Source organism: Lonchura striata, chromosome 10, assembly GCF_050655825.1.
Source record: "Lonchura striata isolate lonStrDom1 chromosome 10, ASM5065582v1, whole genome shotgun sequence".
Lineage (NCBI taxonomy): Eukaryota > Metazoa > Chordata > Aves > Passeriformes > Estrildidae > Lonchura > Lonchura striata.
The window spans coordinates 9448370-9472022 of NC_140712.1; the positions used below are offsets into that span (position 1 = coordinate 9448370).

At 39.0% G+C, this 23653-nt stretch overlaps 2 protein-coding genes and 1 long non-coding RNA gene across 8 annotated transcripts; 2 read left to right on the forward strand and 1 right to left on the reverse strand.

Moving 5' to 3' along the window:
• The first annotated feature begins 141 nt into the window (after window positions 1–141).
• On the forward strand, window positions 142–16217 carry BNIP2 (BCL2 interacting protein 2). Of its 6 annotated transcripts, XM_085588665.1 has the most exons (14): window positions 142–239; window positions 2875–2978; window positions 3328–3608; window positions 4005–4142; window positions 4640–4770; window positions 5468–5535; window positions 6250–6423; window positions 8208–8384; window positions 8811–8913; window positions 9026–9157; window positions 9783–9869; window positions 9983–10081; window positions 11467–11502; window positions 13413–16217. In XM_085588665.1, exons 5-14 carry the CDS (start codon window positions 4721–4723, stop codon window positions 13459–13461), a joined length of 975 nt encoding a protein of 324 aa, XP_085444791.1. In that variant the 5' UTR covers window positions 142–239; window positions 2875–2978; window positions 3328–3608; window positions 4005–4142; window positions 4640–4720; the 3' UTR covers window positions 13462–16217. The 6 variants fall into 6 exon arrangements, with proteins under 6 accessions (XP_085444791.1, XP_085444794.1, XP_085444792.1 ...); XM_085588668.1 differs by lacking the exon at window positions 3328–3608; XM_085588666.1 differs by lacking the exon at window positions 2875–2978.
• On the reverse strand, window positions 7714–18046 carry LOC110483979 (uncharacterized). Its single transcript, XR_002467668.3, has 3 exons — window positions 17923–18046; window positions 14860–15109; window positions 7714–10931 (listed from the first exon to the last, which is right to left on the reverse strand). It is a non-coding gene; the product is annotated as an uncharacterized LOC110483979 (long non-coding RNA).
• Window positions 18047–18138: 92 nt separating this feature from the next.
• Window positions 18139–22499, forward strand: GTF2A2 (general transcription factor IIA subunit 2). The gene is made up of 5 exons (XM_077785873.2): window positions 18139–18165; window positions 18384–18518; window positions 18982–19086; window positions 20414–20540; window positions 22194–22499. Exons 2-5 carry the CDS (start codon window positions 18447–18449, stop codon window positions 22217–22219), a joined length of 330 nt encoding a protein of 109 aa, XP_077641999.1. The 5' UTR covers window positions 18139–18165; window positions 18384–18446; the 3' UTR covers window positions 22220–22499.
• Window positions 22500–23653: the final 1154 nt, after the last annotated feature.

Here is a 23653-nt window from a genome sequence, read left to right on the forward strand (position 1 = left end):
AACGACGCTGCCGGGCCCGCGAGCCGCTCTGAGGGCTCCCCCGGTCCCGCCCTCACGGCGCCCGGGCGCGGCTCGCGGCCCCGCCCGCGCTGCTCACGCATGCGCGCGAGCGTCCGCGCCGCGCGGCCGGGGCTGTCACGTGACGCGCGCGGCGGATGCGCTTCCGGGTGAGCGCGGGCGCGCAGCGCGGCCCCGAGCGCGGCCCGGCCCCGAGCGCGGCCCGGCCCCGCTGCCGCCAGGTACGGCCGCGGACGGGCGGGAGCGGGGCCGGCAGCCGCGAGCCGCGGCCCGGCTGCGCGGGGCGGGCGCGGGGCGAGCCGGGGCTGCGGCCCGACCGCGGGTGCGCAGGGGGCGGCGGATTCGGCGCTGCGGTCCGGCCCGGCCGGGGCGGCGGCGGTGAGCAGGGTCCCCGCGGCCCGGCAGCTCCGCGGCCCCGCTCGGCCGTGCCCGCCGCTGCCGCCGCACGGGGGAGGGCTGTGAACGCAGAAATCTCCGAGGGGAAAATCCCCTGCCCTGCCCCCTCAGGATTTCGCATAGCGCGGCTGTACAGAGCCCTGTCGCGGAAGTCAGAGTTGCTTTCTAGTGCCTTTTGTCTTAGTTCCTCCTGATTTCCTGTTACTAACGCTAAATAATGGTTGATTATTTCTGGTTGACTTGTATGCGTGGTAAGTCCTACAAAGGAATATTTGGGCAGGGTATAAATCCTTTGGCATGATTTTGAGAAGTTAGTGTTTACCTCTAAGTAAGTTTGAGTGGCGCAGAAATACAGACCCTTCTGTTGCTCTGGATGTGGAGTTTAAAGGAAGCAAGAGTTTTCAGAAGCTTTCTCTTTTAGCTGTCTGATTTCTCTGTGGTTTGATGCTGAGAGAAGGGAGTAAAAGGAGACAATTGATCTGTTATTAACCTTGCATCATCCCATTTTGCAAGTGGTAAAGTCTGGAGGTCCGTCTTCGGATTTGGGAAATTTGTCCTGGATTTATGGCTAACCTGGCCACATTCTAAAAGCCGCTGGATTTATAGAAACACATAGAAATTGCAGTGAGCTGCATGCTGTGAGTTTGTGTACCGAAGATGTGTCTGCTCCTTGCTTTAGGCTTACTGTAAACTCAAATGTGAAAATTATCTTAAAAGCATCTCTTTAATGCCTGGAATTAACTTGACACTCAGTTAATGTTTCTGTTGACACAGTGAAGTGAAATGTAGGGGGGGAAATGTAGGCTAACCTTGTTTTGAAGTTGATTTTGACTTTTTGAGATGGAAACAACTTTGTTCTGTGCCTGTCAGGTACATTGTTCAGTAAAAATGCTTGACATTGTAATTGTCCTGCAAAGTTAAATTTTGTATTTATTCTATTTTAGATGCAGGGGTGCTGATCAAGTACTAAATATAGGTGCTTGTATTGGATAGGCAGATGTGACCATAGAAATGTCTGGCTTGTAATTGTTTGTGTGCTTGCCTGAGAACTCAGAGGTGAAAACCTAAGTAATAATTTTTGCAAGCAGCCTTTAACTTCATTAATAAAATGACCTCATGCTTTCTTGTTGTCCTTCTGTCCCACCCCTGTTGCCACCCCTTTTTTTAGCTATTTGGGACAGACCCAAGTCTCTGTTTAGCTGTACTGTAAATTTTTATAAATGGCATATTTTAACAGGCTTCTTAATACTGTTGTACCTGATGTGCCAGAATCTACCAGCTAAGGCAGCTTGATATTAATGAGAGAACTTTGAAAATTGTCTATTTTAGGAAAAAAGGATTAAAATACTGGTGTTTGACCTCTGGTGCAAGCAGTGACATTCTTCAGATGCAAACTTAAGTAGGTTTAACCTGCTGTTCTGGAATGGAAATTTGTTTATTAGCTGTAGTGAAAGAGCAGTGGGTTTGAGTGATGTAATACCTTTTTGTAACACCATAACTTGCCTGTTGACATACTTAAAAATATAAAAAGCAGTGTACAGTACTAAAGTCCAGTGGCTCCAGTAGGAGAACAGAACCTCCGGCAACCCTGCATCCAGATATTCTTTGTGTTGAAGTTTCTGACCTTTAGACAACTCTCCATCTTCAATTTCTTTATAGAAAATAGAAAGTAATGAGCATTGGAGGATAAGATCAGGCTTGCTGTTCTTAGAAACCAAACCTTTTTGAGTTGGCTGTGAAGAGTGCTAGGATCAGGTACAAATTATTTGCTTTTTTTTTCTACATGACTGATAAATACTTGCATTATTAAAATTTACATTTCACAAGTTACATTTTTAGATTTACAGCTGAATTAAAATGGCTTTGGCATTTTAAAAACATCATGTCATCAGTGCCACAGCACAGGTAGAAAGACTATTCTAAACTTAGCTTTAGTTTGTATAAGCAGAAGTAGTTTCTTTTTTTTGCCTGCTAGTAAACATTTATATTAGTTGAGGTAAAATAGCTCTAAAGTCATCACTTCTCTAACTTTCTTGAAAATATTACTCTTCCTTCTTGATTTCTCATTCTTCTAGTTGACAAGTGACAGTGATTTTATAGGTGAGACTTGAAGTCAAAACATCCAAACCAGCTACTTAGTCTGTGTGGTAAGTAGGATGCTGACAACCTAAATTCAGTCTTACCTGAAGCTGAACTCCAAGCTTGCCTTGTAAGTTGCTTTCAGGTGTCCCACTTGGTACTTAGCAAATGATTGCTTTATAATCTACCTTAATGAGGAGCTGCTGTTGAGAATCCTGCAAGTAGTGTGAGGAGTGTTCCATGAAAACACCCTAAGCTTAGGTAACATCACCAGTAGCGTTTAAACTCTTGTCTTACTACAACAGGTTTATCCCAGTGTGATGAAGTAAGTGCAGGTAGAAATGCTTCTGCGCTGAAAGGCTGTCCATTTGAAATTAATAGGTGTTACTTGGTGTTCTTCAGAAGTGTGGGAAGAAAACTGTTCACGTCTTGCAGCAAAGCCCTGCTTTCAGCTGTCTGAGAACTGTATAGGGAATGCAGTGCAGGTGAGCTCAAGGGGAACATCTTACAGCCACCAGCACAGTGACAGGCTTGGAGGGGGGTGGAGGTGGTATTTGGGTGTTTTGACTGCCAATTTTTTGTCCTTCAACAGTGAAGTCATGAGTTAAGATTTTCTTTTGGGTTTATAGTCACCTGCATATTTGTATCAGCTGGTTTGTTCCATGCTGCTGGAACCAGCAGCCTTCTTCCACCACTGCCTTCTGACTGCTGAGGGCCCCTAGGGAAACTCCTTGGGCTTCATCTCAGTGTCCTGAAACAAGCACACATTCACTGTTACTGCTGATCCAAATGTGATCTTCCCTCTGAGCAAATATTTAAAATGCTCTGTTGCAGCCAGCAGGTTGGTGGCCAGGAGTATCCACACCCTGTATGCTGAGAACATCATCGGCTTGGTGAGAGGCAGGACTTGTTTCCAAGCAGTGCTTTAGTCAGGACAAACAGGGAGAGCTGGGAGGGCAGTGGCTGGGGCAACAGCTTCACACTGCTGAAGAAGGACAAGTGAGAGGTGCAGGTGCTGAATGTTTCAAACAAGGAGAGTTCATCCTTTCAGAGGAACTAGGTTCCTAACTTCCACAAGATTTATTTAAATCTTCTGGATGAGGAGGCAGGGAAATGTCAGTAAAACAGGCTTAAATTGAGATCATTAGTGCTTAATTTGTAGTACTGCAGTTTTACAAAAAGATAACTTAATTTTTCTTTACTAATCAACTTGCATAGTATAGCTTTAAGCATTGCAGGACATTTTAAAATGAGGTCAGGAGCAGAAAAAAATTGATTTGTCATGAAAGGAAAGCTGGTGCTACAGAACAGTAAGTGTAATTTGGTTTTCAGCCAGTTAAAAAAATTATATATCTGGGTTAGTAAGCAGTATTGGTTGCATTCAAACTTTGTACTTATTGCTGTTCTTTGTTGATTGGTTCTTTGCAAAATACCATGGTTTCTTATTTTGATGTGTGTTGGTTTTCTTAATACATTCATTGATAAGTTTACCTGTTTCTGCCAATCTTTAGAGCCAACACAGCCAAGAGCTTCATCTGATTTGGACTTTTAGGTCAGCATAATGGTTTGCCATGTTCTATTATTGGGGATTCCTTGTTGCTGGTGATGGGTGAGCCTGAAAAACTACAGCTTTACTTGCACATCATAGGGTGAGTTTTCCAAAAACACTGTCTTAAATAGTTATTTTTAAAGTGTTTGTGTTGTCAGAGGTTTGTTGTTTTTTTTTTTTTCTTTTTAAATGGCTTATAGTTGAGATCTGACCATCTGGACTTTTTCTCAAAATATACACTTATTAATTATTGCCTATAGAATCTACAGACAATTCAGGTTTCTTACATTTTGGAGTGAACTGGTGTAATCATAAATGATAGAACAAATTGCTCAAGGCCTTAATTTTAACTGAGGGATTGATCCTCCTTGACTGCATGAAATCCCTTCCAACCTAAATTATTGCATGATAAACCATTCCACAAGGAGTTTTGTATGGGAAAAAAAAAGTAAAATGCAAACAAACAAAAAACTTTTCCTTGTATTATTTTCTTTTTATTCTGCATCATACCTCAACTTGATGATAAGTTAAAGGATGTGTTACAAGTATGGGAATTGTCACAGTATTGAACTAACACCTTCTGTTATATTCCTGCAGCTCCTCTTTAGCCCATTGTGCTGAAGCCAAGGGGTTCTGCCTGATCAGGAGTCTCTGCTAGCAATTTAAGTGAGCTGGAGAATGGAAGGAGTTGAGTTTAAGGAAGAGTGGCAAGATGAAGATTTCCCAAGGTTTTGAATTATTTTTTAAAGTAATTTGGATCAAACACATAACATCAGCAATAAGCTACCTCTTGGTCTTCCTGGTGAACTAATACTCAGTAATAATCTTGAAGTAATTTCCATTAATATACTTGTTTTGGAAAGGTTTTATGGCATATTTCTTCAGGATTGCCACCAATATTTCTGAAATGAAGATTTGTAAACTTGGCTTTATTTATTTCCTGTGATAATATTTTGCAACTACATTGTTTGCATATTACTCCCAGTGCCTGAAGGCCCAAATATTTCATTAAGTACAATTTCTGAGGAAAGTCTTTAAAAGTCAATGTTGCTACTGAAGCCTGGGACTACAAAAAGTTAAATCAGCTTCAGATGCATTCTATGATAACATGACTAAGATATTTGTGTAATTTATTTTGAGTCAAATTTTGTCAAGCAAGAATATGACAAGTTTTCTTAAGGATGACACACCGGTTGTAGTCAGTGTTTTGGTATTTGTCACAGGATGGGATGGTCACTTGAATGCTGTAAAGGAATTTTCTGCTGCTTTGGTGTTTGTTAACTGAAAGTTTGAACTTAGGCTGTAAGTAAAGTTAATTCAGTACTAACTTTACAGTGGGTTTTTCTAGCAATATGTCAGTCTTAATATATGACATTACAAAAGAGGTCAGAGCAGGTTTTTAACAATAATTTCTTTGTGTCCCAGGCCCCTGCCAGAGGATGATCCTGTTGAGTCTGAGGCATCGGCTGCAGCTGGAACAGAAAGTGAAGCTGGTACGTAAATGCCTGCTTTAAAGCTTCTTGGTTTGGGGGGATTTTTTTGCTTGTTTTGTTTTGGGGGTTTTGGGTTTTGTTGGGTTTTTTTTTGTTTCATTGGTTGGAGTTTTGGAGGTTTTTACATTTAATTTTTTTTTTTATTTTGTCCGTCTGCTTTACTTGTGGCCTTTCCAGTGCTGGATTGGTAATCTGATTTTATTCCTTGCTTTCAACTCCTGTCTAAATCATGCCAATATTTGCCTTGTACCTTTAAGCATTCTGTCTATTCACAGAACAGATTCTTTAATTTTATGTCCTCACTGTTGTCTGTAAGTATTTTTTTTTTTTAGCTTGTATATTATTTTCTATTTTATCAAAGATGGTTATGTCATCACTGAAGCCTAACAAAAGCAAGCGATAGAGACATGAATCTGTTGTATTACTTGCCAGATTTATTCAGTGTAATATATGGAGCAGCTCCTGGGACACTTGGATGAAGCAGGCAGGGGGTGGTAGTGTCTACCACCCTGCTCAGACTCTGTGTGTGCAAAAACTTGAGAACTTTTAGCTGCTGTTCTTTCCATCCCCTATTAAAGTCTTACTCCAAAGAAAGTTTAAATTATGGGCAATTATTTATAATGCATTATGAGAAAGGACTGAGCTCTTCTGTCTTGGTAATATGCTTATCTCACCTTGCTTTAGCTTTGAAAAGAAATAATTTGCTTTCTTTAGATACAGAGGGCAATGGAACCAAATTGAGGAAGAAACTAATGGCTTCAGATATTAGCTTGACTTTGGATCCCAGTGGGGAATCTGTTTTGTCTGATGACTTGGATGAGAGTGGAGAGATTGATTTGGATAATTTAGATACTCCTTCAGAAAACAGCAATGAATTTGAATGGGAAGGTGAGTATTTTGGTTCTTTTGTCTGATACTGTAAAATATTTTCTTATGTGCAGGTCAACTGTTTCTCTAGTAAGAAATAGCTATGATTCACTAGTACAAGAGGAGAGATACAAAGGGAGTGATTACATTAGGAATTAGAAATACATGCAATGACTTTTTAAAGAGCAAATCAGATCTCATCTGATTAGTAAACAGGCGAACAGTTACTAGCTGTAACTACAGCTAAACTTGGGTGAAGATCATGTACATATGCATCTAGAAGACTTGGTATTTTACGTGTTTTAGAAATGAGTTTTAAATTGAGGGAGCCAAACAATGGGATTTAGATTAGCTACTCAGAAACTGCTGAACTGCAATTTAAGGAGGATTTAAATAATAACTTAGTATTTTAAAAATACTAAGTAATACCCGATCTTAAATCTTCTCTGGTAAGAATGACAAAAGCTCAGTAGCCTTAGAGTGTGCATATTTGCATACTAACTAGAGGCAGTAGAAGAGCCTCTATTTTATGTCAAGGAATTCTGGAATGACTTCATAGGAATTTAAAGTAGTCATAGCCACGCTAGTAATGATCTCAGTTTTATTATTAATATCTTGAAGTTTTAAGACATTAATAGGTGATATATCTTACAGGCAAAACAGTGCTATTGTAATACATTTTATTTGAGATAAACATTTTGTATAGGACTTAAAGCACAAATTTTAAACTTGGGGTTTAATGATGTCTTAGGGCCCTCTTTTTGGAAGCCAAGAACAGTTGTGTTGGGCAAATTGTTGGAGTCTCTAACATCTGTAAACTTCATGGTTTAAGAATGTCTCTAATAAGTAAACTTGTAAACTCAATTATTCTCATTCTGAAAAGAAAATAATTTAAATTCCTGAATAAACAGGAAATTCTCTTTTCACTTTTATGTTTGAAACACTACCTGTGGAGAAAGAAACACTCTTTAGAATAAGGGGTTGGCTTTGGTTTTTAAATAGCTATAGGCATATTGCAGTGGAAGTTTTCTTAACAGAGACTGTGTGTTTAAATTTGTAAAAGGGTTTTCACTGTTTTAATGAAGAAGAATTGGTGTTTAGGGTTACTTTTGCAGTGATGCAAAGGAATTGTTCCGGATGTTTGTGTCTTGTTTTTAAAAGTGGCTGAAAAGGGTTTCTGTCTTTTCTTCCTTTAATGCTGCTGCCTTCATTTTCCTGGAAGGATAGTTTCAATTAACAGCTTTGTTTCGGGAGCAGACAACTAACTTGCAGTAGGTTTTTCTCGCTTTGGGTAAGGTTCATGCAACAAAGTCAAGAATCATAATTTCATTGGAGCAAATTGTCTTACAGATTCCTCTCAGCACAAATTTCATATATTTTGATTGCACATGTGAATTAGATTTAATTTCCAATAGATTTTTCTGCATGTCTGCTTGCAAGGTACCTCAATGTTTTAAATCATGCTTCATGTAAATCTGTGATCAATCTCTGTAATTCTCATCGGAGTTAACCACTTTGCCTATTTTGGTGAAATTCATTGAGGTCTGTGTTATGAAAGCCTACACTTAATTAGGCTTCTCCACAAATGGAAAATTTTCACATACTTGTAACAGAGAAAATTACAGTCAACAGAAAACTGCCAACATGAGTATGTTAATAAAATATCCATGACATCAGCTGGTGTGTCTGGCTGGCTGAAGAATACCAAAATAGATTAGATAGCAAAGTGGTTAACTTGTGTTGTGGCTGATTGTCACTATGCATGGTATTCATAATGGGTCTTCAACATGTTCTCATTTTGGCAGATGATCTTCCAAAACCAAAAACTACTGATGTCATTAGGAAGGGCTCACTGGCTGAGTACACTGTGGCAGAGGAGAAGGATGACGGCCGCCGCTGGCGCATGTTTCGGATCGGAGAACAGGACCACAGGGTGGACATGAAGGCAATTGAACCGTACAAAAAAGTTATCAGCCATGGTGGTAAGGATTGGTGACATGCTGTGGGGAACTGCTGAGCAACTCCTTTATGGGCTGAGATGGGGAGGCAGAGGAAGAGCTGTGGGCATAAAGACTTCTGGTAATTCATTTGTTGCAGTGTTAAGACATGGTTGATAAAATATTTTTTTCTCTATTAAATTAAAGTTCCAAAATGTACACATGGTCACATGTACTAAAATACACCAATGTAATAAGATATATTTACTCTATTCTACAGTGTCACTGCTACCTAATTTTTTGGTTTCTAGACTATTGATGTTTTCTATAACTGTATGAATGTGTCCATATGGATGTGTGTGCATGCCTGTAAGGTAAATAATGAAAAAGCTTACTGAATGTACTTGACTTTGTGTAAATGTAGTCAGTGTATTGTCACCTTTGTCACTACTGCTGATTATTTAATTTTAGGTTATTATGGTGATGGATTAAATGCCATTGTTGTGTTTGCTGTTTGCTTCATGCCTGAGAGCAGCCAGCCTAACTACAGATACCTAATGGACAATCTGTTTAAGTAAGTCATCATCTGCCTTTCTTTTTTGTTATGTTTAATATATTTGAGCACTACTAGGAGTTAACTTCAATATCTGCAAGCTTATCTGAAATTTTCTTTGCTTTCTCTCCAGGTATGTAATTGGCACTTTAGAACTGTTAGTAGCAGAGAACTATATGATAGTTTACCTGAATGGTGCAACAACACGGAGAAAAATGCCAAGTTTAGGCTGGCTTAGGAAATGTTACCAGCAAATTGATAGAAGGTAAGAAGCTCTGCAATATTTCCTTACAATATTCACACATTCTGAGATAGACATATTTAGGAAAAGCTACTGTTTAATGTCGTCTCTTCTGGTTAAGATTTGATGAAGGAAATTGGTGTATTGAAAACATCTTCCTGAGCTAGGCAGTGTGGGATGATGCTACAAACATGCCTGGGTAGTGTTGTGTGGTGGATTTTTTTGGTTGGCTGGGGGTTTTGTGTATGGTTTTGTTGCTGTTGCTCTCAGGGTGTTTAGTGAAAATAGTACTCTTAGAATACTGAATATTGTTATCCCGTAGAACATCCTTACAACTTAATATATTAATATAAGGTTAGTAAGAGAGGTCCTTTGTCAACCACTTCATCATTAGTTCTGTAAAAAGATTCAAAGAAGCTTCTCCTTGGCGTATTATTTCCTTGTCAAATTGATACTGAATCTTTAGTTTTTATTTTACAGTTGTGTAGTATTTTTTCCTCTGATGGAGGTTGAATTCTAATAATGGGATGTCAGAATACCGTGTTTATGTGACAGTTGTGCTTCTAAAAACATACTACTTACATATTCCAAAACCTCTGATCATGCTGCCTTTTTGTTCTAGTAATTATCCATTGTTTAAATCCTTCAGGTTAAGGAAAAATCTGAAATCGTTAATCATAGTTCATCCTTCCTGGTTCATCAGAACTCTCCTGGCCATCACAAAACCTTTTATTAGGTAATGCCCTGAAAACTTCTTAATAATTCTGACAACTGTTTGCTTTGAACTTAAAAGACTGCTTTAATATTGACCTAGAGTTGTAACTGTACCCTGCATTTGTTCTTCCACAGCTCAAAATTCAGCCAAAAAATTAGGTATGTCTTTACCCTGGCAGAACTAGCTGAACTCATCCCCATGGAATACGTTGGCATCCCAGAATGCATAAAACAGTACGTGTTATTATTCCAACATCTTCTACATTGATCATGGTTTAGGACTGGTAGATGTTGTAATCAGTGTTTGGTTTGAATGTAACACTTGGCACACAATGACTTGAATTAGATTACTGCTCTCTCTGGGGAGTGTCCATGTGTGACCTCATTGCTAAAGGCAGTTTGGAATGGAAATGTGTAGTCATTTTCAGGGTGGAGCTTTGTGCCATTATGTGTGAATTCAGCCTTCTAGAGAAGGTCTCATTGCAGTTGTTCTGCACCTTAGTGTGTATATCACTCATTGCTTGTGAGTGGGAAATTGTAGGCATGTGGATACTGAAGTTATTTATAATGTCTTCTAAAGCATTTTCAGTAAAATGTGGAACAACTTAAGTGCTGAAATATTACTTGGATTGGGTTTTCATTTGAAGAAAGGTGATGGAAAAATGCTGAATCTCTATCCACTACAGTTCTAAACTACTTTGGTAAAGAAATGAAGACAGAATTAGCGTAATTTTTCTTCCTTCCCATCCAAATAAAAATGGCCATTTTAACATCAGCACAATTCTGCTGTCAAAGATTATGACCCTTTTGTCAAAAGCATTTGTGAATGCAGTAATAGAGTAGAAACTATAAACTTGGGTGTTAAGAAAACCAGATGAAAACACTAACACAATCCTGATGACAGCCTATTAGAGGGTATGACACACAAACCCTGTCTTGTCTGCATTGTGATATGTGAGACAAACTGGGGGAAGGTGGCCCAGTGTCATGAGGACACATCCATGCTGGAAAAGCCTCGTGCCCCTGCAGATGGTTGTTTTTTTTCAGTAGACATCTAGCTGCTTGTCAGTTCCACAGTTTAACTCTGTAAGACAGAAAAACAGTTTTCATGGGGTGGGAGTGAAACACATGACAAAGCTGAGGCAGCCTTGTGCTGTCTTTAGACTTTTTTTGACTGGGGTTTTATATGAGGGTGTTACGAATATTCAGACTGTCATTCTGAGTTTTAAAAGATTTCTCTCTCTATTGATGAACCTTTTAACTGTTCTGCACAGTCTGGACATGGTTAACTTAAAGAGTTCATTCTCAGATTTCTGTGGAGGATTGTATCTGGCTTCAAACTGTTAGGGATACAGACTTTAAATTCTAGTGATGAATGCTAACTCTGTACAAGAGGTTATATTGAATTCATTTGTTATGTCATAGTAACTAAATCTTAATGGGTTTTTTTAGTGCTAATAGAGGTTGGAGGTACAGTGTAGTTTTTTTTCATAATTATATCAGTTTCAAAATTTGGTAAGTTTCTGAAAATTCTATTGACACTAATACTGGTTTGCAGCTTCTGTTGATTTTGACCTTCATATGTTACATTTACTGAAACAAAACTTTTCCTCATCAAGGTATGAAGAAGAAAAGTTTAGAAAGAAACAGAAAAGGTATATTCATCTTTTGATTAGGGTTGCATCTAGATAAGACAATTTGCACTGCAACTAACTCCCAGTTGATTGGCTTGCATAAAGGAATAAGCATTTGTAAATATAAACATGCACTAGTGCCCAAATGTTTATGCATGACAGCAACTATGCTGTACTTGCAGGCAGTATGGAATCTGTAAGAACTCACCCTGGGTGTTCAGACAGCTATTTGCAAATAGTTTCTATTACACTTTTATGTGAGATGCTCACTTTTAAGGGGATACATGGGTTCTCAACTTGAAGTCTTTAAGAGGCAAAAGTAGTGCTTCTGTATGAACCCATTAAAGCAATGTCATTGTTTCTAACAGGAATTGATCTCATCTACAGGAGATGAGCTGTATTTAGGTGCTAAGCTGTAGCATTAGCAGAGATGCAACTCCGTAAGAAGTTCTAATATTGAATCTTGTATTTTTGGTATTTGCTACCTTTTTAGTTATTAACTTGCAGAGATGCAATCTAAATTAGTATTTTAGTGCTGTTTGTATTTGCAGTGCCTATGTTCCTTCCTAATAAATACTGGATTTCCATTTTGTTAATTTCCAGTCTCCTGCTAACTATTCAAGCTATTCCACAGCTGATAAATTTTTGAATGGATATGTTATTTTTTCACTTACTAACAAATAGACTGAAAGATTTTGCTACTAACTTTGCAGTTTTTTTAATCACTTTTCCTTTGTGTGCCTAACTGTTAAGGTTTATTGTCTAAATTGGGTAGAGGAACACTGAGATGGAAGTAAAAGGAATCTTAATTATTTCTGGAAACTCACATGTAAATCTAGTGATGTGTTGAGCATTCTACAGGAATTATTCCAATTAAGGGATAATGTAAAAAATCTCTAGTAGAACAAACACTTTTTAGTGTCCTGTTGGTAATTTCACCTATACTACTCTCACTCTTGTAAAAAAGTAATATGTTCTTCAGTGAAAATTAAGTCTAGAGATCACAGGAAGAGTTGGATACTGAGCCTTCAGTCAGGTAGAAAACAGTTCATTTTTATGGATTTGTGGCCCAAAGGAGCTGTCAGTGTTTCTATCATTTTGATAAACTGGCTGGTTATAGTTTGAGAAACTGGACAAATATGTTAAACAGATTATTAGACGTAGTATCTCACTTTAGAACTTCTGTTGGTTTTAAAATTAATTTACCTCCATGCACAACCTATTTGCCAGAAGATGTTACCAAGACTGTAGCTTGTTGTTACTGTAAAGAGGAAAAGTACATTTTGTGCAGGGCTTCCAATCATCTCCTTGTTTCTGCAAAGCAGCATTTTGTTTGCTGGTCCCAAGGCAGATAGTAAAAAATAAGGTACAAAATCAAACCCACCTTTATCAGCATGATGGTGAATTCTTCCAGGGTAATTGCAAGAGTCTTAGATGTTAATAGAAAAGATACTGCAGTTACGGAGCCTCTTCACTTTTGTTAATTCAACTAGTGCTGTTACCTTTAATGTTACAGTAATTAAGCCAAGAAGGTAATTCAGTGCTTATGAATTAATCAGAGTGGTAGAGCTTGCCAGTACTGTCATGTTACCTGTACTGTATTCCTGCTTGCATTTATTACTATGAGCACAGGCCATGCTTTTTTCTTCTGTAGTGAAACTTCATTTGCATTTTTAAAATGTTTCCTCTCACGTGCTGTAGTTACTTAAATGGTTTCCTAACAATTTTGATTAATTTCTAGGGGGTGGTAGGAAAATAGATATTGAAAAAAACCCAAACTACATTAAATAAAAACCTTAATTTAATATTTGTTTACTAAAACGTTTCCCATGTAAAAGCTTTGTGTTTTCCTGTTAATAGTTTTTTTTAATACTATGAGCTATCAAACTATGTTAACACAGTTTAATTTTACTACTTTCTTTGCTAAGCAGAGTTGACCAAGAGCTGAATGGGAAACAAGAGCAGAAAAGTGAACAGTAAGTTTGGAGTCCAAACAAGACTGAAGAATACACAGATGGAACGATGCTGTTTGTGCTCCATTACAGTGCATTCTCTGTGTGTATGTATTATATAATCTGTTGCAAAAGGTGCTTTGGACTAGCACACAATGAACTGCTTACTGCTGTACTGGTTTGTCTTGACTTTAATTGCAGTTTTTGTAATCATTTTATATTGCTAAATGGCAAAGAACCCTATGTTTTCAGAGGATGTTCTTGCAGCTGTTTATCTAAATGATGCATGTTCTTCAGTAAAATATTTATGTACCTAAATGTTAAAGGAAAGAGATAATATATATATTTTTATGACTGAACAATATATTGTGTGTACCTGCTGAAGGAATTCATTTGCAGGTAGACAAGGCCATAAGTTACTTGTTGTTATTGTATAAATTTGTTTTGCTGTAAATGGTCGAGTGCATTTCTTTGTTGTCATGAAAACTTGTTTGGATATTAACAATCACATTAACTTGGCTTTCACAAATACAGAGATCCTTATTTTTGTTCATTTACCATACACAAGCTCACTCCTTTGCCTCACCAGAGTGAGCTTCACCTTTGATGTCTTTCAGTCCATAATTCAGGATGCAGAACTGCAGTTCTGTGGGTGGCAGTTTGTTGAAGCCTAAGCCACAAAAGCTGAACTGTCTGACTGGTAAGATACCAGAACTTTTTTGGTTGAAGTTGTGAATTTAGATTCTGCTTCAGTATGTCAAGATTGTCTCAGCGAGCAGTAGGAAATAAGTTTACTGCAGTTCTTTGTGGATGAATTTTGATTGTTTCTGGTGGGAACTCTGGTCATGCTCAGTAGAACTTGGGAGCTACACAAGTATTCTAACCACAATACCATTTTTTAGGCAGAAATATGAGAAGTCTTATGCTACCTGTGTCATTCTTGTAGATAAAACATCCATTTCTAAAGCTGTTAGGCACATGATACCAGCACTAATTTGTCTTTTAAGAAATGTTTTAAAGGTTGGGGTGTTTTCACTCCCCACAGTGGTGGTAAATCTGTGTCTGCAACAGGTCTTCTTGGACAAAACTAGTGTGTGTAGGTTTACTGGGACAACAGTAATGCACTGGTTGATACATTGTAAAAGTTTGTAACATCTTCTGATAAACATTGCATTTTCCATGTAAGGGCAGGTGTATGCAAATAAATTCAGGAGTTGAGCAATATAGTATGTTGTAGCAAGTATATTAAATCTTTGCTTTTGGTGTTTATTGTGCTCACAATTTTGTCTTAATGCTAAAAAATATCACTTTTTAATTATATTTAATGTTACTCAGTTACTTTATTTTAAAAAAAGTTATGTTCAATCAGATTATTACATGACATTGATAGACAGCAGTTGCGAGACATTCGCTGGACAAGACTTACCAAGTAACAGTTAATCCACTGTCTCCAGTGATATCTGCAGAGACTCTGAGAGCATATGGGTGTCAGGTGCATCTCTCTGGTGGTTTACTTAAATCTGCAGTTCAGATACTTTCTTCTCAAGATCTAAGTCCTTTTGTTGCAGTAGTTTTTATATCAGTTTCAAGGAGATTGATAGACAGGATTTATTCACACAACAGACAATACCAATGCAAGTTATCTTGCATCCACTCCATCAGGTTCGGATCTTGCTCTGAAAGCAGAAGACAAATGCACTTTCTTTGGGGCTGTCTTATCTCCTGCTTCAGTTTTGATGTTGACACAGGTTAATGTAAAGTTCAAGTCAGTACATGGAGCACATGCAGCCTGTTTACTTCTGATACTTTCGTGGTGTGATCTGTGTGACCATGCAAATCTGATTTTTACTGGGTTGGCATGTGTCCTAAGCTAAACAGGAAGCATTCTGGTAATCTCATTTCCATTTTTTCCTAATTGATAAAAGGATTAGTCTCAGTAAAATAATATTCTTTGTTGGAGGTATTGTAGTTCTGTGTCATGTGGCTTCCTGTGTGTATAGTGCAGTACAGAGTAGCTGTTCCTCTGTATATGCCATTTACCGAATGATGGGATTGTTATTGTGTTTCCTGGTAGCCAAGGATTCTACAGTTTCATGCTGCAGTAGTATGATTTCTGTTGGAAATGTGTATGTGTTTATAAATGGTTTATTTCTCTAGTATAAGATGTTGTGAATGAGTATACAGCACAGCAGTTGTTCTGTCTCTAAAGATATGCAGCTTGAGAAAGAAGTGTACTAAAGAATTATTCCCCTCTGCCTTCCTGCAGCTCATCATTTAGTGGTGAGGTGGATGTTTACAAAAAGCAAAGTGGTCCCAAAGCTATGGATGTTTTGTCAAACTTAACTTTTTTTAAATCTATAATATAATGTAATATACTTTAATATTTAAAAACCTGAAAAGTTGGAATGTCATACTTAAATAAAAATTATTTTAAAACTTGAATGACTTTGTGGTAAGGTACAGTATTGGAGGGAATTGACTTTTCAATGGCACTTCCTTCTAAAAGTAAGAGTAATTTTGCTAGAATTTGGTGACCCCTATCAAGAAAAAATTTCATGAGTCACTGATTTACCTCTGATTTGGAGGTCTCATTGCTTTGTATATATTTATATATGTAGTAATAAGTCATTACCTATCTCATTATTGCTGTGCACAGATGGAATAGAGATGTCTGGGCCAGTGGCCTCTCAGTGTGACATTTCCTAATGATTTCTGCAACAGGGTAAATTCAGAAGTGGCAAAGAAATTCTGGAGAAAGTGTCATTAAAAATTGATGTGAGTAGACTCTGGATTTGCTTGGGTGTTCTTGATCTGTGTAATGTGGCAGAGCCTTCTTCTGTTGGAGGGTAATGGGAAAGAATTTAGTGCTGAAGCAGACTGAAGAACTTTTATTCCAAAAAGGGTAGATAGAACTAGTTAGAATAATATGTAACCTTCTTCACAGCAACACAGTTTGGCATATTTTTTTCCTTTACCCTCGGTAAACAAGTGAAGAACAGCTCCAGTTGCTGTGAGGAACATGGTACTGAGAGACAGCAGCTACACTCCAAATTGCAGTCCACTAGGATATTAGAGCCTGTATCCATTTCAGCAACTTTGTTGCATCATGCCCTAAATGCTCTAATGACTGTTTAAAACAGTTTCAGCAGTTAATTGTGTCATACTTCAAGGTCAGATTACATGTGGTAGGAATGGAATCTTTTATGAAGCACCTCCAAGTGTATTATGGACAGGAGAAGGTGTCATTGGTGCCTGGTCATGTCAGCTTCACTGATGCTGTCTGCTGAAATGTCTGTACTTAACTGAAAAATATTGAACGATGCCATGAATAGGCACTTTATTAACTAAATCAGTCACAAGGTAGAAAGTTGCTTGGTTAAATTTTACACTGAAAGAAACACACTTTTTTGTCAGTGTACCATACAGATTTATACAGTATTTAGTGTCTAGAAAGAAGGTTTAAATTCATGTCTTCTCAAAAGCTGTTATCTTTGGAAATGACCAGTCTCCCTCGGAAACCTCATATGAGGAATGGAGAGGAGATCTTGCAGTCAAAATTCTTACTCAGTCCTTGTGGATGCAGGTCATTCCGAAGAAGATTTGCTTCACTGACTGCTTGTCAGAGACACTTGAAACAAGTGCTTTAATTATACTTTTTAAGGACACCTTTTAGTCAGAAGAACACTCTGAAATGTAAGGAATATTTAAATATTCATATTCTGAAAGACATCTTGCAGCTTTCCTAGCTTTGAAATTCTATGTTGAACTACACTGTTTCTTTTAACACATCTCATTACCCATATTAAACTAACAGGAAAAAAAGAGCATTTGTGAGGAGATGCAGTCATGTTACTTTTTCATCATTCCCTTCAAGCATGACTGAGATCAATGAAATTAAAGCCATTCTTTTGCTCAACTAGATTTTTTTTCAGTTTTGCAATTTGAACTGCCCAGATTACTCTGATTTACATTATTTTTTTTAGTATTGAAAGTGATCTGAAGAGAAGCTCTCTCTGCTTCCCGAAAGTCCTTATCTTACCATGTTCCTTACTCTTGCTTGCTCAGCTGCTAGTTAATACTGGTAAGATTGAATTCCAAGTTAAAAATTACAAATATAAATACACATGGAGGACAGATGCTTAGTTTACCAGTGGCTCCGCAGTTCTGCAATGTTTCTTTTCATTAACAAAACATTTTTATCAACAAGAAAGACCTGAGCAGTAAGGTGTTCTAATGGTTGAATGGTACATTGAAGGGTTAAGATGGAATGATTACGCTCTCAGTTACCGTCTGTAAACTTTATTGTGGGTGATAATGGGAAACGTGCAGGGTTTAACAAAGTGAAGCTGTAGTAATCATGCAAAAGCACGGGTTGTGAGTCATGGGTAATAGAACTGGCTTAATTGGGCTAGTAACACTCTTCAGAGATGTGACTACTTTCCTTTGTCCCTTTAATAGAAAAAATCTAAGTAGAAGACTCTTCACCTACCTCTTAAGACTACTATGATCCTTTCTTTTGACTGCGCCGCAGGGTGTCGCGGGGTGCTGTGCCAAGCTCGGGTGTGAATGCGCTGGCGGTCGCTGCTCTCGGCCGCGTGTGCCGCGCCGGCCCCGCCCGTTCCGCTTCCGCGCCAGCCGCGCGGGGCCGCGCTTCCGGCCGGGCGGGGCCGCGCTTCCGGCCGGGCGGGGCCGCGCTTCCGGCCGGGCGGGGCCGCGCTTCCGGCCGCGCGCGGTGAGGCCATGGCGGCGGGGCCGGCGGGCCCGGGGCGGCTTCCCGGGGGCGGCGTGGGGCCGGGGCCGGGGCCGGGTGGGGCTTGGCGGGGCCCGGCTCCGCCCGGGTGGCCCCGCAGCCGGGCCGCGCTGAGCGGCCCCGGCGGCGGTGCGGGCCGTGCGCGCCCCGCGGGCTCGGGCCTGCAGCGTTCATTGTTGCCTTTGTTTGTTTCCAATGAGAGCGAGGACAGCACAGGGCGCAGCCGCGGGTGAGCAGGACGTGTCCAGCCCTCGCAGCGAACCATGGCGTACCAGCTCTATAGGAACACCACGCTGGGGAACAGCCTGCAGGAGAGTCTGGATGAGCTCATACAGGTGGGGGGCTTGCGGTCTGGGTGAGTAGCTTAATAAAGACAGAAGCTCTTATCCAAACGGTTTTGTTGTTCCTGTGTCTGGGTACTTATGGCGAAGGTTTGGGAAACTTCCTGTTTGAAATCGTAAGGGTTTGGTACGGTGATGTTTTTTTTCTTTACATTCTGAGTAAAGTGTTTTATGTAGGTGGCATAATCTCTAAGTTAACAACCAGCTTAAGCTGGAACATTACAGTCAATTTGATGTTCTTCTGGTGATTTCCAGTAAATATTTATTATGAGAGATCTTTGTGTAGTACAGGATTGAAATTAAAAATGGAAATAAATATGGGAACATGAATTTTTTTTTAGCTTGTTCTTTTAGAGATCTGCTGCATTGAACTTTGTTTTGATGTTTTTAACTTATACTGCATGTTTGAGCTTACTTTGAAACAACTCAAAGTTTGTTTTCTTTTCAACTACTTCAGTCACAGCAAATCACACCTCAGTTGGCCCTTCAGGTGCTACTTCAGTTTGATAAAGCTATAAATTCAGCACTGGCACAGCGAGTCAGGAACAGAGTCAATTTCAGGGTAAGGAAATGATATCTTAAAGTTTTACATGAGATAGAGCAACTAAGTATACATGCAACTACATGCAGAATGTAATTTAAAGCGGGGTGCTCTAAGCAAGAACTTAAGAAGGTTCATTTTGGCTCTGATAATGACTGTTTACCTGTGTATTCAGTATGCAGCTGTAAGGCTCATTACCTTGTTTTGCCAGGGATCTTTTGAATAAATGCAAAAATCAGATGATGAAAACAGGGAAGAGGGAAATGCTTTTTTGGTTGATAACATTGCCATCCTCAGTGTCTTGCAGATGAGGAGGGAGCCTTCTGCTTCTCGCAGCTGTCCCTAGCAGAAGTGAGATGAGGCCAGATTTTCAGCCACATGACCAATGTGAAGAGAGAGTAGAGAGTTTTAGATCCACCCTTTCACTGGATCATTTTGTAGTTATTTTCTGTAGGTATCGTAGAAAAGTAAGTTGGGGGGTTGTTCCCAGTCAGCCACCCTAATTGATGTTAGATAGCCAGCAAGTTGTTAAGTGTCAACTTGAATGTAATGTTACAGAAAAAAGCACAAAACCCAGCTTCACATTAACTTTTGTTGTAATACTTCTCTACAGTGTATGTAGAACACATCATGATGTGAGTGGGTTCATGAAAGACTAGATTTTTAAACAATATAGAGATGTTAAAAATAGCATCATTTCTCTAGCACACTTAAATTGTTTTGCAGATGTAGTATGGTATAAAAAACAGTTTAGCATGTGTTTAGTGGATAAATTTTAAAAACCTTACTTGGACCTTAAGTTCTAAGTTCAAGAATGTCAATTTAAAATATGTAAAAGTGAAGGTCAGAAGTTTTCCATAGTGTCATCCTCAGTAATACATCAAATAGGAGGGATACCCCTTTATGTCACATGTCAGTTTTGTCATGATTTTTTTATTCAAATTGCCACTTTGGTTAAGCAGTCACAGAATTCACATCTTGTTATGATCACTGCTGTGTGCTGTGATCATATCTGATTTTTCTAATGGCCCAATATTTTAAGAAATGTTTTCTGCTACTGATCCTTTGTATACATTAGAAAAATTGTAAAACTTCTTTGCCTACCTGAGGAGCCTCCCCTTGGATATCCTGTAATGGCACTCCATGGTCTTGAGAATTTCAGCCACTGGAGGGCATTTAAACCCCAGTTTTCCTCAGAACTGCTTGCTTGCCAGTTTGTATGCATTCAGGTCCGCTGCTGGCCCTGTAGCATATGTGTTCTAGAAGGGACATAGTTCAGTAGATACTCGTTATATTTTCTATTGCTTTTGAGATGCATCCTGTAGAAAATGTCTCTTGTCTTTTGTAGGGGTCTCTGAACACATACAGGTTCTGTGACAATGTATGGACATTTGTACTGAATGACGTGGAATTTAGGGAGGTCACCGAACTTGTGAAAGTGGATAAAGTGAAAATTGTAGCATGTGATGGAAAAAGTAAGTATGAAATATTATATAAATAGGCTGAGACACGAGACTTGATTGTTTTTAGGAAGCTTTGACCAAATGTCTTACTAAAGCCAGGTTGACTGTATGACTTAGAAGCAGAGCTCTGTATTCCCCTTTACATCTGATGAGAGATGAAACAAAAGCCAGCTAATTGCTTCCCTGACTCATAGGCACTGAGGTAGAACCATGCTAGGGACTGCTGTGCACCTGTTGCTGGGAAATACATAATACTAGAGCAATTAGAAAGTTGAAGAAATCTTTATTTTCTGTGTGGTGAGTTTTCTAGTACTAATTTAGTTTTTAGGATAGCACCATGTTTTACTGAATCTGAAGAGCTTTTCAACTGTCTGAGCAAGGAATTGTCTGAGAAAAGTGTCTAAGCAGTTATTCTCTGGATTTGATAGTTGGGGACACAAACCATGAAAAGTTTTTTGTGTGCATTTGCAAGTCATAAGACTTATTTGTTGCCTAACAGACCCTCTGTTTGTACTCTGTGAGAGTTTACAGTCCATATCTGCTTGACTGGATTACTTTTGTCCATGTGTCTTGAGATTCTTTACTGGAGAAAGTAATTCAGTGACTTTTGTGGCAAGCTGCTTTATAACTTTTAACACCATCAATGTGGCAGAGTATTGCTAAAGCCATGTGAAATGGTGCTGCTTGTTTCATCCTCAGAGAGTGATGCTAAAAGCAGGAACTGAGCATGGAAAAAGCTTTATTTAAATGCACTATAGTCCTCTGAAACAGGTTCTTCATGGCTTCCTGACCCTGGCATGCTTACAATAGTTCCTTCAAGTTGTAGTTCTAAAGAGTTGACAGAATTTATTGTTTTCTCAACTTTGGTATTAGCCAAGCATATAATCTTACTGCTTTGTTTTTGTGTGCTTATTATAGTTAGTGGAAGAAACCTAACTTTCCAAGTATTAATCATTTTCATTCCTGATAAATTGTGCAGATAAGATTTAAACAACTGGCTGACTTGAAGTTGCTATTAACACTACAACCTTTTTTTTTGTTCCCACGAGAAGCTGACTTGTTGAAGGAACAGTACTCTAAACACTGGCTTGTTGTTCTCCATATTTGAGTTACATACTTTTTCCACAACTCTAAAGACAAGAAAGCAGTAATGGTTCTGTATCAAAAAGTACACTGGCATTAACTGGTGATTCTGATAAAAGGTCAGAACAGAGAATTGGTCTCAGTTGATTTAATGAAGATCATGTTCATTCTTGCATCTATTTCAAAATAAATGACAGACTACAGCCCACACTCCACCAGAGGTTATGGTGCTGGATGTGCAAAAACCTTTTTCCTTAGTAGATGATAGCCAGATGTGCTTGTGGCTGACTGCAGTAAAGTGTATTGTTACCTGTTAGAGCAAAACTTTCAGTATTTCTAATGTGTGCATGTACACAGCTCTGGAGTTTTGTGCTGCTTCTTCTCAGTGTTGCTAAGTGAAGTGAAACAGCACAAGCAGTTCATGCATGGCATTGAGAGCAGTAGAGACAATAGGGTAGGTACAGAACATGTTCTAAAATGATTGGGGAACGCTTTAGAACTTGGGGAAGGTACAAGAGAAAGTTCTTGGTTCTCTGTTTTCAGTGGAGGTGTGTATTTGTCTCACTCTCTTTTCTTTCCTAGACACTGGTTCCAATACTGCCGAATGAATAGACCTGTGGTTTGCCTGCAATATTTTCTGTTAATATGCAGCACTTTCTGGAGAGAAGCATGGAAAGGGACTGATCATACTCAATTCCTGTGATGCAGATGTGAGTTAACCCATACTAGAAAGCATCACAGAATGACAGTGGAAGAAATACCTGTAGCATTTCTTCATTTCACCTTATAGGGCATGAATATAATGTTACCCTTTTTTTAATTACAAGAGATACTGTTGTCTTTTTTGTTCAAAATAATTTCTTTAATAAACTTTTATTTAAAAACTTTTGAAAGAGTGATCATTGGAAAACTCAGTTTAAAACTAGCATTAACATACCGTATTTCCCAAAAATATTCTAAGTGTGTTTAGAGAAATGTTGCAAATGAAAAAGTTTCAGTTACAGGGTTCCAAGTGTGGTTGCACTGTCGGGTATTGCAAGAAGTGTCTGTTACAGACCGATGGAGGAGAACATCAGCAAAAGCTTAGCAGCTCTTGCTGGACAGCATGTTTGTGTGTTTATGACTGCAGTTTTCTGTCTATAAATAGCTCTGCTACGTGCCCTTTGCTGCACACTGCAGAGTGGAACAAAAAGAACAGACAAGTTGCTTTTATTTCAATAGGACACTAAGTATCTGTTGTTACCTTAAAGGATGCATATGTGTATCTGTACCATGGTCTTCTCTTGTTCTACATCACTCAATCTTCTAGGTTTAAACTTTTTTTGTTTTCTAATAACCATGTGGTAAACTGAATTTCAACCCATACAAGTATAAAAATTTGCTCTTCTGATCTCCCAGCTACTTGTAGTCTCTTCCTGTCTGTAGACAGACTTCTCCATTTTGAGTTCTCTGTAGCCTTTTGACTCTCCGAATCCAAATAATTATATCTTTTATTTTGTTCCAATTAAGTTGTGCATTAGAGTCATAGAATAGCCATGGTTGGAAGGGACCTTAAGGATGATCTCGGTTCAGTCCCCTGCCATGGGCAGGGACACTTTCCACTATCTCAGGTTGCTCCAAGCTCTGTCCAACTTGGCCTTGAGCACTTCAGGGATGGGACAGCCACAGCTTCTCCGGGCAGCCTCTTCTACTGTCTCATCACTCTCACAGGGAAGAATTTCTTCCTATTATCTAAATCTGCCCTCTCTCAGTTTGAAGGCATTTCCTCCTTGTCCTGTCACTCCAGGCTTTAATTGTATTTCTGGGATGGTGTTTGTCCAGTTGCTGGATCTGTTCCTTCTATGGAGGTTGTTTCAGTTCATGGAAGGAGTGGGGAGCAAAGGGAAGTTAAGGCAGTCTGGTGCCAAAGGTCTTTCTGCTTTTTGTTGTTTTCCTCTCTATAACTTTCTTGCCACTTGCTATTTTTTTCATTTGAATTTCAGCCACTCCTGCCAAGTTTGTGTGTTTAATGTACTTTGTGGACTTGGAAGAGTGAATTTACA